The 15,980-nt window shown below is 39.2% G+C and overlaps 1 protein-coding gene across 6 annotated transcripts in view; it reads right to left on the reverse strand.

Moving 5' to 3' along the window:
- The window catches only part of PPARGC1A (PPARG coactivator 1 alpha), a 681,913-nt gene that overhangs the window by 81,818 nt on the left and 584,115 nt on the right, over positions 1-15,980 (reverse strand). For 4 of the 6 annotated variants that reach the window (XM_054484915.2, XM_054484918.2, XM_063663571.1 and 1 more), the window contains one exon: positions 10,403-10,582. In XM_054484915.2, coding sequence (XP_054340890.1) covers positions 10,403-10,582 — 180 coding nt within the window. The other 2 variants (XM_054484916.2, XM_063663570.1) reach the window with 2 other exon arrangements.

The raw sequence follows: 15,980 nt of genomic DNA on the forward strand, positions 1-15,980 counted from the left end.
ACCAAAATGGATTGACGATGACCTATGTGAAAGCAGGCTATTACATTTTGGTCTGCATGGCAGCTGACACTGGTTTGTATTTAGATATGTGACTCTTGGGAACACTGTGTCCTTAAAGCTCTGTTTAAACATGGGCCGAGACATTTGTCTATTGGACTAATTATTTTACCACCCTTTTACGGCAAAGATCACTTTTTCCCCCTAAAAAAAAAAAAAAGAAAAAGATATGAGAGAGTGTATATGCACACACACGGGCACACACTCTCACTATACTTTGTAAAGTTACAGCAAGGACTTTAAACCCTGGTCATGTCAGGTGAATGTTGGCAAGATTTCCAGAATGTCTGCATAGCAGGATTGTACCACTTTCTTGATCAGGTGCCTGAGAACAGGACAAGGCCACAAACCATCAAATCATAAGCTGTCACAGCAACTGCTTTTGGTCAGGTTTTTTCCTCCTCTTCCCTACCCCCTCCCTTTCTTTCTCTTAGCAAGCTTCAACCAATTTCCAAGTGTTCGCTTCTACAAGGACAAATTTGGAAAAGTGAAGAACAACACAATTTATCCAAATGTGGGAGGAAATGAAGGAACCAGGCACCTTGCTAAAGCTAGATATCAAAAATTTGCATAAGTAGTTTTGCAACCACAGAGGTGCTATTTGGAACAAAATAAATTGCTTGTATTGTATGCAAGGGCACAAACCTTGACCAACTTTGTGGTGTCTTCCCTGCTTGTACATTTCTTAAGCACATCCAGATATTCCTACTAAGAAGTTCAAGTTAGTATCCCTCAATAGGGAGACCTAAAAAGATAATTGTTTGTGGACTTAGAAGTCTTCAACATCTTTATTTGAGAATTAAGAAACATGAGTCCAAAATATTTGAAATATAGAATTAGTTCTCCAGGATGTTCTTGTAATTCTTTTGTTCCTTTTTCGTTTATTTGCTTAATATTAGGTCATATCTCTCACTCTTTTTTTTGAGATCCAGCACAGAAGTCAGTGACTGGAATCCTGGCTCTTCTTTGAAACACCTGAATTACAGTGTTTTAGAATTTCCTATTCTAACAAAGTTTGCTATCCAAACCGGTATCTCTTTCTACTTTTCCTGTTGGGCTAAAGTGAAGGTGTTGTCGGTCTGTCTAGTAAATCCAACCTACGAGATAACATAATCACATATATTCATTTCTCAGGGACCTTGGTGGCTCTTATCTCCTTGCTTTTATGATCTCTTATGAACAGCCAGGAATAGCAATTTGCAGCCTGTTTGTAAAGCCATCTTAGTCTGAACCCAGCCTTCTCCTCTTTTATCACCCAGTGATATTCTTCAGCTAAATCCCATTCGCCACAGCAAAATTTGCTCTGAGATCCATTTTAGAATAATATAAGTATTCTCTGAGTGTATGGAACATATCAAACACGTAATGGAGGGTAATTATCATTTCAATGAACTATTTATTAATAGAAGATGTTTTGTGTGCTTTGCTTAGATTTATTGCTATGCTGCCCACTGTACATTGTAGCTTGAAGCTATTTAGTTCACGTTCATCAGCCTCTCAGGCAAGCAGCTCTGCTGTTCACACAGTTTTGGTTTTTCTATGTGCTTTTTTCAACTTTATTTTACCATTATATCACCTAGAACATTAAACACAATGCTCAAGTTCCATGTGTTAAATCACAATTGCTTTCTACTAAAGTTCCAAGCTACCCATTTTTATTAACAGTTACTGTATTAAATCCTTAATAACACAGATAGAATAGTTAGTTAATTTGTGTGTTGAGCCATGGATGTTAATTTGTAAACATAATAACATACTGCAATCATTTGCATAATAGCATTTTAATCTTTTTAGTAAAAGCTGTAATTCCCTACAAAGTACACTGCAGTAGAAACTAAGTGACTATTGGTAATAATACAAAAGGCCTTAAAATTCTGATCCTATTATAGTGTTGGAACATACCCAAACTGCTTCCATAATCTCTGAAATGTTACTGTTCTCTGATTTAGGTGTCTGTGTCAAGAATAAAAATGAAGTATAACTGGTAGCAGTAGACTATTTCCTAAATGTAATTTAGTATTCACTAAGCACCAGCACTTTGCAAATAGCTCTGAGGCTTTCCTTCAAAGTTCAGAGCTCCAGCTATGCATATTGTGTGAGGAGGACCCTGGAACTCACTCTCAACTCTGTGCTGAAGAGAGGGCTCTGATAAATCATGCTGATTTGGCACAGGGAAGGGCATCGCCCACCAGGGATATGACTACTGAGTCTCCTTCCTCCTCTCTGCCCTACCAGCCTGATTGCTCCTCCTTGAACTGACGGTTTCTGAGCAGAAGTTCAGAAAAGAGTGAAAAAGTGCAGTGAAGCTTTAAAAAAGCTAGTTTAAAAAAACTCGATGGGGGCTCACTCCCTCTACAGCCCATTAACACCCATTGTAAGACTGCTCCCCAGCCCACCCCCCCAAAAAAAGGAAAGGAGAAAGAAAAAAAAAGTAGTTGTTTAAGTCAGGCCAAGTCATTTTATGCAAGATCTGGTAATTCATTAATCCATCTGGCTGCAAACCTTGAATGAATAACTTGCAGTAGTAATGGAGATGGGCAGGTCTACAAAATATTAGTGTTTAGAATCTGAAACTGTGCAAATCACTCTATCATTTTGGATAAGAAAAGGCACAAAAGTATCTTCTGTCATCACTTTGGGACAAATGGCTTAATGGATAAGAAGTCATTTAGCTTCAAACAACTTTGCCGTTGCCAAGAATAAGAGTGTGTATTTCATTGTGGATCTCTCTCCCCTTTTCCCTGCTCTCATTCTAGCTACAGTAAAGCATAGGATCCTGCCTTGCTTTCAAACGTACCTCTGAGCGCACAGTCTTAAAAGTTAAAAGGAGGCCGGGTACAGTGGCTCACGCCTGTAATCCCAGCACTTTGGGAGGCCGAGGCAGGCGAATCACGAGGTCAGGAGATCGAGACCATCCTGGCTAACACAGGGAAACCCCATCTCTACTAAAAATACAAAAAAAATAAAAATTAGTTGGGCGTGGTAGCAGTCGCCTGTAGTCTCAGCTACTACAGAGGCTGAGGCAGGAGAATGTTGTGAACCCAGGAGGAGGAGGTTGCAGTGAGCCGAGATCTTGCCATTGCACTCCAGCCTGGGTGACAGAGCGAGACTCCATCCCCAAAAAAAAAAAAAAAAAAAAAAAAAAAAGTGAAAAGGAACCTGAGAGGTTAAGAAGAAGAAAAAAAAATGGCCCTTACTGAAATTGTTTTACATCACAGGCAATTCATTTTATAAAACCCACAATAAAATTTTTCATTACTCAAAGAATAGGCACATAATTATAGGGACAAATTAACCTTGTTAGATGTGAAGTCTGGGATAGGGAATGGTGGAGGAACAATTTGGCTCTCTGCTTTAACAATGTGGTCTTTAATGTTCAGCTTTTTATCTGCCTTTGTGTGTTGATTTCATCCAGAGGTGAGTCATCTGCTGGGCTGTGCTTCCAGGACCTGGCGTAGAGATAGTGGTGCATGGACAAATAAACACAGAAAGTGTATAAGGTCTCTACACAGACACATGGTTGCTATACAAATAGACAGTTTGTCCAACGCAGCACCCTGAACCTTGTGATTACTTTCACCTACACTATTATCTTTGAAGTAAATCTAAGAAGCAATGAGCCATTTTTTCCTGATTCTGCTCCAAGATTTCCTCCTTGTGAATTTGGGTCTCCACTATTTTGGCCCCAAAGATATCCAGGCAGAGTAACTTTGATGAGCCAGTTGAGACTCTGGGAGGTTGGAAAAACCTACAATAAGCCCATAAAATGTCCCAGTTTACTTTCTGGAGTGCCTAGAGTATCTGACATGAAGTCATTGGTTTCTCCCATCCCAAAATACAAAATAGCACTTTCTGAAATCATTGTGCCTAATGAAACATACACATTCTCACTTTGCAAACTGCAAATGGCTAAGAACCAAATCAACTTCCATAAAAAAAAAAAAAGCAGCCAATCTCATCTCTCCTAGCCACACCTTCCATTAACAAAAGCCACCAGCAGGAAAGTTAGTGCCAGTGAAAGATGGTCATGTAACCTGCATCCTGTGAGTTGCTATTTATTAGCAGGGGTTGATGCCAGGAGACAGAGCCCTGTGGGTCAGAACTCCTGAGCCATATTTTTCCAGTGGTCAGCATAATGGCAGGGAAGAAATAGGGTGATAAACCAGATGTTCCCAAGATAAGCCAGATGTTATCAAGCCGAGAAGTCTAAAACAACAGTGCTTAAATGAGGTGTGTAGATGAACACACACACACACAAACGAACAACACTATTTAGTCTCCCTGCAAGATAAGCCGACAGGAGAGGCTGAAAATAAAGCAGCACACAGGCTGGGTCAGATTGTTGCTTCCTGATTTGTGACTCTCCAAGATGAACATCTAACTGATTTATACCCAGAATTTGGAATTTTGTGGTAGACTACAAATGCAAAGATAAGTACAACATAAATTTTTAAAATACTCTGTAAGTCTCCGTGAGTTTCAACATTCTTCAATGTTCTTATGTTACAGCCAATTATCTCTCCACTTAAATGGCTATTATTTTCTTACTTGAAGTCTATGTTCTCTGTAAGTGTCATTACCAAGTGTGGCAAAAATCTGGCTGTGGGCCGTAAATTTAATTTAAATGACAAACATTTATTGATTGCAAATTGGAAATCCCAGAAATCTTATAAAAGTGATTATTGTAAATTAATTCAGTCCTCCCACATAACAAAAAAAGAATTTATTCTTCCAATGATTAAATTAAGGTGAGGTTGTATAGACATGCATTCTTTTTTTCTTGTCTATTTGTTTTGTTAAAATTCCAAGAGGTTTGCCATTCATAGAAAAGTCTGTCTGACCACAGGCACAGTCAGAAGCAGGAATTCATTACCATGGAAGGCTGCAGAATTTCCTCCAAGGAGACAAGTGAAAAAAAGCAGACACCACGTAAATTTGTGGATTGGGTTAAATATGTTCTGTCCCTGAGGCAGTGGAAAGATAGAGGGCCCCTTTGTAAAATGACTCACGAATCTAGGAAAGTACTTCAGCTCCTAAAGGTGAGCAGAAACTTAACCAGGAACGTATCCACGAGGTTCTGCTTCTCTTTGGAATATCTTTGAGTTAGCATTCCTTACCACCTCTCTATCCTAACTCAGAGTTATCAGGGCTGATGGAATTTTCCTTCAAGGTACTTTGAATCTGTTCCCTGAATGCCACCCCCTCTGCTATCACCTTGTCCCTTCCCTGTACCTGTATCACATTGGGTTTGGAATGCAGCACTGCCTGCTGTCTGATTTTCCATATTTCCTACTTGCCTACACCTCTTACTACTATCAGCATTATCACTCTTAAATACCACCTCCATTATGTTGATCTGCTAAAAAATCTTCAATGACATCTTACTTTCTAAACAGACTCTAAACATTTCCAACTGGGTTCTCATGACCCACCGTAATTTTGTACCAACCTTACATCCAAACTTACTCCCTCTACTGCCATGTTCCCATTAATATGTATTTTACTTTGAGTAAACCAAGCTCCTCACCTCCACATCCCCTCTATGAAAACGCTTTGCTCTTCTCTTACAAGGCTTTGTGAATTTATTCTTGCTGTTTATCTCCTCAGCTAGAAATACACATACATACACACACATATATATGCATGCATATATGCATACATGAGCTCGCAATGTTTGCAAATTGCAAATATATATATATAATCCTATGTAGGTACATATACAAATATACATATACATGAATATACAGTCTTATATTGTTTTCCAATTGCTAAGAACTAAAAACGTATGCATATACTTGTATATTTGTATACACAGCCTTGCATGGTTTCCTAATTGTTTTACATTTGTTCATCTTGCCTCCAAAACTAGATTTAAAGTCCTTTAGGACACAGGCCTTCTTTTGTGCTTTGTATATAATCTTCACATTACCTAACGTAGTTCATTCTATCAATAAACACATGAAGATCAACTCACTCATTATGCAACAAGTATTTGTTGAGTTCTTACTTTCTGCTATTTTCTAAGAAAATATCTAGAAAAATGTCAGTGAACAAGACAGGCAGATTCCCTACTCCTCAAATGCTCATGGTCTGTTGAACTGCCAATATTTGTTATTTTTAACTTTTTGATAGGTACATAATATATGCCCATTTTTGCAAAATTTAGAATATAACTGAAAGCCAAATGAAGAAATGTAAAGTATCTATATTCCCACTAGAATAACCAAGTAGTCTTGAAAGCGTCCACATTCATTTCCTTGATGGCATATAGCAGGATAATTTACACACAAATACAAAATCACCACTCACCCTTTTCTGCTACAAAGTTCACAGTTTCAGGCTTCCTGAGAGTTCCAGCAATGACCAAACATGAATGCTGGCTACAGCTGTGAGAGTCCTTCTCTCCCCATCAGCAAAGGCAGGCCTCAGAACGTATTACAAGTAATGACCTAGAGACGACTGCATTCTCACTTGCCATCATTCTAACGAACCCCAAGTAGCTTCATTCAGAAGTAACAGACGAATGAATGAAAGATGCCCATTCACTTGTATCATGGAGGCATTAAAGCAGGTGTTAAAATAAACCAGGGACAATGTTGCCCACAGTGACCCAGAAAGGCCAATATGCTATTTAAACTAACCCCATGCCATCCATCTTTACACACTGCTGTGCTGTAAAAGTAGTCCTTTATTCTCCTCCTTCAAACAATGCACAAAGGCAACAGAGGGAAGGAAGTTATGTTGCAATATTCTGAAACATAAATCTTGCTACCAGCCGGTCCAGGGACGCATCCTGTTTTCCTTACACATGGATCAGATTCACTGGAGGCTGTTACCTCTGAGCCTTTTGCCTTGTTTTTTAAAGTGGCTTCTGAATCGTACCTGGTCACCTGCATTTACGCATCCAAACACAGGTTGTGTAAGCAGAGAACATTGTTTGCGTGTCCAGTTACTCAACCAACATGTGCCATTGCATGTTGCTACCCCTCTGCCATCACCCAGAATTCCCTTTCTGAAATTGTGACATTCAGCTTCATAGTTTATCATTATTAAGTTTGCGATGTTAAATAAAAATTAAACTTAGATTCAAACATATGGAAGAAACAAAAAGAAGAGATACATAATTTACTCTCAACATTTTAAGACTCTGCCACTCTATTATATACCCCTAAATCCCACTTTCTGCTTTGATGAGAATTCAGAGAGCCGATGGCCAGTTTCCAGTGGTGTCGTTGACGTGCTACTTGAGTCAGGGAAAAGCATTTAACTACTCAGTGCCTGATTTTATTCTGGGATTCCAAAGTAGATAATGCTTGTTATTGTCAGATCAGAGACAGCAGAGCCCGTGACTGTTTAACTTGCTCAAGTACAAGGCCTTCTCAAATGTGATGAGGCAGGGCTTTGCAAATTGGAAGAAGGTGAGTGCAGGCGAAAAGTCCACTGTGAGTGGCTGGCCCTGGGAAGGCACTTCCCTAAAATGCTGCTTTGGTAGAAGCAACACAAACCTGTGGCCATGAAAGAGTTATCTGGTTTCATATGAACCTTCTTCACAGGGAAGACCCAATTTTAGAATGTCACCTCTGCTTAAAACACACTTTCCTTTCGCATTATAGAAAAGATGCCTGAGTTTAACACTAGAGGGCAAAGAGTGGAGGTGTCCTCATGCCATGTAAATACTTCTGAAGCTGCTGCTGTTGGTAAGAGCATTGCCACATATGACCTTACCCTTTGCCTATATAAAGAATGGGCTTTGTGACGTCAGAGAAAACTGTTATGGGAACTTACCTAAACAGTCACTTTTGCCCTCTGACACTAAGAGAATACCTGAATTATTAGTCCTGGAGCCCCAGGGATCCCAATATTGTTATATGACTTCTCATTCTTTATATCCAGTAGTTTACTATGTCTTCTCTCAGAAATCTGACCAATTAATCATTAGTAATTTATAAAGGGGAAGTCTGTGACTTTATTTAAAAGCAGGGTTTTTCAACCTCAGTGCTTTTTTCATTGGAGGCTGAATCATTTTTTGTGGTGGGAGCTGTCCTGTATGCTGTAGGATGTTTAGCAGCATCCCTTGTCTCTAGTCTCTACTCAATAAATGCTCGTAGCATCCCCTTGTCCCCAGTGATAACAACCAAACATGCCTCCAGACATTGTCAAATGTCCCCTGAAGTGGGGTGTGGGGCGGGGACCAAAATTGCCTTTGGTTGAGAATCTTTGGTTTAAAATGACCTAATGAGAGACTAAATTAAATGAACTTCTGTTTTAGAGTGCTGAAAATAATTTTATTAGCATAGAATATGATATAGGGAGACAAAAAGGGTGGCATGGCATATATTAAGCACCTACATGTAGATAATTAACTAGATGCTGAACCAAGTCTCCTGAAGGTATAAATGTGAATTACCTCTCACAAATACCACAACACAAAATACAGGGACATGGGACATAAAAGTTAAGGAGAAAGTTGTATTTTTTTTAAAGTAGCCCACCAGAGAGGCATTGACTCCTATGCCATCTCCCCCTACCTCTAAGTTACTCTCTAGCCTCTACAAAATGCATGGCATTCACCTGATATGAAATAGCTGATTTTTAGATAAGAGGTCTGTGGAGATGGACATTTTTTAAAGCACTGTTTATTTAATGCAGCATGACTTAGAATGGGCCTGTAACCTGACAAGTGTACTGAGTGAGGAATGTTCAATTTACCAGTTCTAACTGGCCAAGTCCTCACATGAACTTTCTAAGACCCGGCTGAGAAGCCTGGGAAAGTAGAACTAACCACAACCTTCAGTGTTTCCTCCACCTTGTTCTGTCTCCCCAGTCCAAACTCTACTACCTTAAGCATTCTTCTAAAACCCACTTAATCTCCAGAGGTATTACAAAATCTCAGCCATCGGCAGAACCTACAGCCGTCTCAGCTCACCAGCTAACTCTACCTCCGTGCCAACCAACACTGAAAGGAAAGATTCTGTTCTATTTTTAAATATATTGAGTAAAGAAGCAGCTTGATATGTCTTTGTAAAGGATGGCAGTCACCCAAATTCATGGGTTCTCTATTTTTATCAAGGATATAAACTTTAAAGTCCGATAAATTTGGGGTTCAAATCCCAGGTCTTTATTTTCAACTGTGTGATTTGGGGAAAATCAAATAACCTCTCTGAGTTTCAGTGTCTGCATATGTAAAACAGGAATGATAATAACAGGACCTAACAATAGGTTGTTTTCAAGGATAAGTGAGATGACATATATTAAGCATGAGTATACCAAAATGTTGGCCATTATTGTCATTTCTATTATTGTTATCAACATTAATATATTCATCATTCTCTCATGATTTAACAAACACTTATTCAGCATGTATTATATGCTGGGTTCCAGAAAAACTCAATTAATATTTTAAACTTGGCTTTCTTAAGACTCAGATTTCAACCAAATAACATGGAAGTATAAGAAATGTCTTTGCTGGTGAATAAGAAAAGTCCAGCAGATAGTAGGTGCTCAGAAAACGTTAGATGATGATGATGATGGCACTGGCGGTTGTGATAAAGAAACTAGCTGATATGTCATCCTTCGTTTAATCCACTTTCCAGAGTACTCATTAAATGTTTGTTCCTATAAAAAATAATGTATTTTCAAGTAAATGAGTACTGATCTTGTGGGAAAGAATTCCTTTTCTCAAAGTAACACTTTAATAGGAATAGATTAACATTCTTTATTATAGGGTAGGCTTATAATAAGAGTCTGGAGTCATGGAGGTAATTCTTACTACTGAAAAGTAAATGAATTTTGACTGATTTTAAGTATACAGTAGATTAGTCAGGTTTAGAAATTCCAATTACATAACGAAATTAGAACTATGAACCAAAAATATAATTAATAATAATAATCAAAAGAGCTCACCTAATTAGTAAAGCAAACAAAAGTAGACATCTACCCCCTTGGTTAAAAAGAAAGGCCTTCTTATTTATTAATTTATATGAGGTACCATTTATTGCTCATTCTTTCTGTGGGAAATAGACAGGAATAAACAGGTTTAGACTTTTGTTCTTCTTTGTCACTAATCTTTCACAACCCTTTTAGTATTTCAACACAGTTTAACTCACTCACAGTTGTTGATTCCTAGTCCCTAGTTGATTTATTTTTTAAATCTTTAAAAAAATAAAAATAAAACATTTGTTTTCCAAATGCTGTTTTTCCATAAATCAGAAAGTATGTAACTGTGATGAAAAGTCTTTTGATGATAACAAAGTAAGAACTCATTATGCATTCAGGTCTATTACCATGTTAGTCTGGCCCAAGCCAAACTCAATGAAAAATTAATGTTTCTAAAGGATGTCCTTACCTCAAATATGTTTGAAGGCTCATTGTTGTACTGATTGGATATTATTTCTGATTGGTCACTGCACCACTTGAGTCCACCCAGAAAGCTGTCTGTATCCAAGTCGTTCACATCTAGTTCAGAAAGATCAAGTTCAGGAAGATCTGGGCAAAGAGGCTGGTCTTCACCAACCAGAGCAGCACACTGCAGGAGGCAGAAGAAAAAAATTGAAAAAAGCTTCCATTAACCACAGGAATTTATTAAACTGCAATAGCATGTGATAGGAATTAAGCCTAGTTAATTCAACGACACTACCAAAGCTAGTTTCTGGCACTTTAATCACCAGGAAAAACATCCTAAAATCTTTACTCACTTGGCTCCTGCAGGATAATTTCCCTGCTTTATTCCATCCAAAATCTACCTCCAAACACATGGTAAATACCATGCTCCACAAAGCTTTCTCTGATTCTTCCAGTTAAAAATCAACTAGGTATTTTTGGACCTCTTTGCACAAAATCCTTGGTACCTGTTTGATAGTTACTGCTTCCAAAGTTTTAAACTGTCTTATAGTTAACCATAATACAAACTTGATTTTACCTTGGAAATTTTATCACACATAATAGACACTCAATAAACTATTGCTAAATGGAAAAAGAACAGAGGAACTACACTAGGAAAAATTTTCTCCATTTACACTCCTTTTAAGCATTATAATCCAAATAATTCATTTAGCAACTAATGATGCAAAGCCTTTTGACTCATCTGTGGTTCTCCTGAATTGTTATTTCAATCATTTACTCTTATTTGACTCTTCATGACTTTCTGGACTTCATCCTTAAAGGCAAAAGCAAGTTCCTTAAGATGAAGGACAAAAATCATAATTTTTTTTCTATACGGCTTTTGTATGTAACTTGCAAGATGTGTGTGTGTGTGTGTGTATGTGTGTGCATGTGTATGTGTATGTGTGTGCATGTGTATGTGTGTGCATGCATATGTGTGTGTACGGTTGGAATCACCTAGTACCTGGAAAAGAAAACTCACAATAGCATACCATCACTATATTTTGTTCATTATTTATGTATATCTAAACTGTGCTCTACGTGAATTCAAAATAACTATTTTTGTTTAGAGTTTTAAAATAATTTCTACATATTGAGAGGTTTAAAATATCTTCTACCGTGGCTGGGCTGCTTATCACCAAGATTATTTTAGATTGTCAAAGCATTTCATCCCCTTACATGAAATAGACAGTCTTTTTAACTGTTTTACCATGTGGCTTTTGGAGGCAAGTGGACTCCCCTTACTAATGAGGTGGTCTCCTAAACTTGAATTGGCTACCTAACCGCTAATGTCAGTCTGCAGACAGTAAAGAACACTGCAGGAACTCCTATTGCAGGGGTCTGGCATTGCCAGAACAGTAAGGAATTCATCCACCTGTAAGTGGGGGTGTCTAAATCAGGAGGCACACACTGACGCAGCACGCTTATGGCCCTGCCTTCCAAGGTCGGGAGAGATGCTGTGGAATTGCTCACATCCAGGCAGCAGTTAGGCATAAAACGAAAGATGCTCCTTGACATTTACATTTTGAATGAAATAAGTTTTATGCAGATTTTCTTTCTCAAGCACCCCTGTTATCCCTGGCAGGGATTCCTAGCAGGCCACATTACACAGGTCATATGCAGCAGCGTATCAAAAGCAACACGCTGAGAAGTAAGTACTGGGTAATAGAGTCAGCAGTTGGTAAGGGGAGGATGGGGGGAGACTGAAAATCATTGCCATCCTTCTCTAAGACCACTGGATCCCAGTGAGATCCCTGGCAGCAGGAACAAGGGAATGCAAAGAAAGGGCCTTCCTCACCATCAAAACTCTTTCCTTATCATTTTATTGGTCTTTCCTTTTATTATCTGAGTTAGCCCAAAATTACGGATCAGTATACTTAACAAGGCATATAAGTAAGTGGAGGCTGGGCTGAAGAGATCTCGTTCTGGTACAAGGCTCACATTTGGTTGTGGGTGTAACACTGCCCAGACTCCATTCTTGCCCACACAGCTGATCCTCCAAGCCCAAACACACTATCTTAACTTTTCCTCAATGTCACCAATTCAGAGATAGGGGGAGAACTTTTTCAATGGTGCAAGATACATTAGGATTTTATAGGGGCATAGTCTTTAAAAAAAAAAACAAAAAACAAAAAACATGAACAACAAAAATAGCAACACAAAAGTAAAAATAATCAAGAAAATGTAGGCTCTACGTATGGCTTAAGTTCCTGTTGTGAAACTTAGGAACTAACCATGTTTTGGAATGCTAAAGTGGCATACTGATTTGTGGACAACTTCTTGTTGTCCCTCTCTTTAACTGCCCTCTTCGGCATGACTTGTTCAAAACCCTTTAACCTTCCATAAATATGTATTTTAAAATAACTTTTGAAAACCATTGAACAGACAAGGTCAATTTGTTGTATTGGTGCTATCTTGTCATTTACATATTTCTTTCCTTCCTCTCACTTGTTTGCTCGTGCTCTCTCTCTCTCTGTCTCTCTGTCTCTCTCTCTCTCTCATTTTGCTTTTATATTACGGTTGAGAAAAGCGTATGCGTTCTTGCCAATGTTGACATGCTAATAAAATCTGTGCTTCTGAATGTGGCATTATCCTGCTAATCTAAAACACATTAGTGGTAGCAAGTGTTCCTGTTATTAATTTATATTTGGCCTTTGGACAATGCCAGACTTAACAGTCCAAGCCCTGTAACTGTCCTCATCTGACATGCTGATATTTACTGTTTCCCTATACATCTGTAACAGGTGTGCTTTATTGCAACTACACAGACACATTCTACTGCCTCTTTGCAACTATGACAGCTATTTCACAACTGTAGCCTCAATTTTATAATAAGATTTAAGAGGATAAAGCAGTCACTAAACACAAAAGGCTAATTATTTTATGTTATTTCACCCCAACAGACTTTTCTCTTAGTTAAGGAGCAGACAATAAATTAGCTTAACTGCACTGATGATAATGAATCATTATAATTAAGTATAATTCTCCATTAACCTTTTGGAGGTTTTTGTGCCATTGATGGTAAATTTTAAAGAGAGAAAGAAGAAGGCGTGGAGTTGGCCACATTAATTATATTAATGAAAAAAAGAAACTTGGTTCTTAAAAAAAATTAGTTAAGACACGGGAAAGGGGGTGGAGAGAGGGGCAGTAAAGAATGACAGTCTTAGTGGGGTGTATGTCATGTGAATTGTCTCTATCAATCTTAGTAACCTCATTGTACATCACCTTCATTAAACTGTGAAACACGGGGCACTCCAAGTAGCTACAGTGATATAGGCCTTTATTAACCAATGTACTACCCTGTCATTATGTGCAAAAGGGCATAATACGTTTTACGATGACAGCAAACATTAATGATTCAAAAAATGAAAACTGCCAATGCTACCTGCTGCTCGTAATATTTTATACAGGCGGAGGTGATTCCCAGAGCCGCTGCCGTGTAGACAAAGCTTCTAGCAGCTAGCTGCCTATAGTGCAACAGAGAAGTGACTGGCCAATCTCAGCCAACTGGCGACTCCATCCATGGCTGGACAAGTAGCCAAGACCTTTCCTCCTTAAGAAAAAAATTTAAAGGCCACTGTTCTAAATGCTTTTGATGCTTATTTGAAAATGACTGCAGGAATTCCAATGATTAAAATAAATCTTCCATATGATCTAGTTCCTCAATCAACTCCTAACAGCATCAGGAATAATACATGATGGAAAAATGAAACTACAGCAGCTGAGACCCACAGTGCCAGCCAGACAACCACCCACAGGACACTCTGGCTACTCAAAGACAGTTAGGACTTTGAAGCCACTTATAACCCTGACTCATAATGGCTACAGGGCATATGAATTATCCATATCTATTCTGCCTTACCAAGAAATCAGAACAAGATAACAATTGCAATCCACAAATACGATCTACCAAGGCAAGGGAGGGCAAATGGAGCCAACATTTGCAAACCCAGCAAAGAGTTAAGAATCCCGGGCATGCCTCGCTAGATAGGAAAAATGCATTCACAGACGGCCTTGGCCAAATTATTTTCACTTTAGATGTGTATCGCTGCACCACATGGACATCTTATTTAATCAAATCACGTGTGGGCTTGATCCTCCCCCTTACCCTACGTGCCCCCAGCTACCCAGAGGAAACACTCGCAGTCTTTTGCCAGATTCATTGTTAGCAGCTGGGATCCTCCATGCAATTCAATTCGAGTCCATCTCACCAGAGTCCACAGAAAGTTTCGCTTGTTTCCCAAGTTGTACAAACTTTCCTTCCGAGAACATTCCATTGTGCTGAATGCAAACACGCCGAGGTCCTCCGTCCCCCCACTAGACTCGAGAGATTACGAGGAAACTGCTTGAGTTATTTTCCCCCCTGTATGAATTGTAGCCAGCAGAGACTGTGGAATTGATGTATTGCTGTCTATTTTTACACTAGCAGTGAGCAGCTCCACACACAGTCCTGCATAAACTCTATTCTCTCTCGGCTTCAGGCAGCTCTCCGTGGTACAGGAAGATTTAACCATTGGCTTCCCTGCCACCGACGCGAACGGAAAACCTTGCACTGCCAGGCATTTCTTTTTATTCGCTGGCCAAATCTTTCAACCACGTACAGGAGTTTTAAAGGAAGCAGCATCGTTGTTTTGTGCTCTGTGGGAAAAGCAATCTAAAATAGCCCAGCAGGATTATTTAGGATTTTGTAAGTTCTCTGTCTGATGAACAGAGAGAGAGGGGGGAAAAAAATCCGGACTAGAGTCAAAACGGACTATATTTGAACACATCCATTTTAATATTTTTATCTTCGTCTTATTATAAATAGAAATGGCATTTTTCCAACCAGGCCACTAAACACCACTGGAAAGACTTCAGCTTCTGATTCATATCAATATCTTAGAGCATAAATATTGCATATGAGTAGAAACAGGGCCAAAGTCACATGGAAAGAGTTTCTAACTGCAACAGATACTGATGACAGCAGCTAAGCTTTGATTTGCTCAAGGCATCTCAGAGCTACCTTAAAATAGCAAACTTATTGGAGTTAAGATAAGATTGAGATTCTTCTAAAAGCTCCTGCCTGGACTACTTTCCTGGCTCCTCTCTTTGCCCAAGCCCATCCCCCCTTACAGGAATAATAGCATCTGAGGGAAGCGTCAGTCCTGGCTGCAGCGCCGAGCCCTGCCCCAGCTCACCTCGATGTCACTCCATACAGACTCAGAGTCCTGGTTGCACATGTCCCACGCCATCCAGCTCCTGAATGACGCCAGTCAAGCTTTTTCAACTCCAATCCACAGTGACACAGAGCACACACTCATGCAGGCAACCAGCCCCTTACTGAGAGTGAACTGAAGGCACCTGTCTTACTACAGTCCCCAGTCACATGACAAAGCTATTAAAAAGTAGGCTGGGCTGTCACTCACCCAGCCTCCCTTCCCCTGTGCAGCTTGCTGCTCTAACTCGTGACGTCACTCAAAGGCAGCCCTCTGCCTCAGTGAAGTAACGCTTTAAAAAAAAAAAGAAAGAAAAGAAAAAGAAAAGAAAGAAAGGAAACACTTAGA

Source organism: Pongo pygmaeus, chromosome 3 (assembly GCF_028885625.2).
Source record: "Pongo pygmaeus isolate AG05252 chromosome 3, NHGRI_mPonPyg2-v2.0_pri, whole genome shotgun sequence".
Lineage (NCBI taxonomy): Eukaryota > Metazoa > Chordata > Mammalia > Primates > Hominidae > Pongo > Pongo pygmaeus.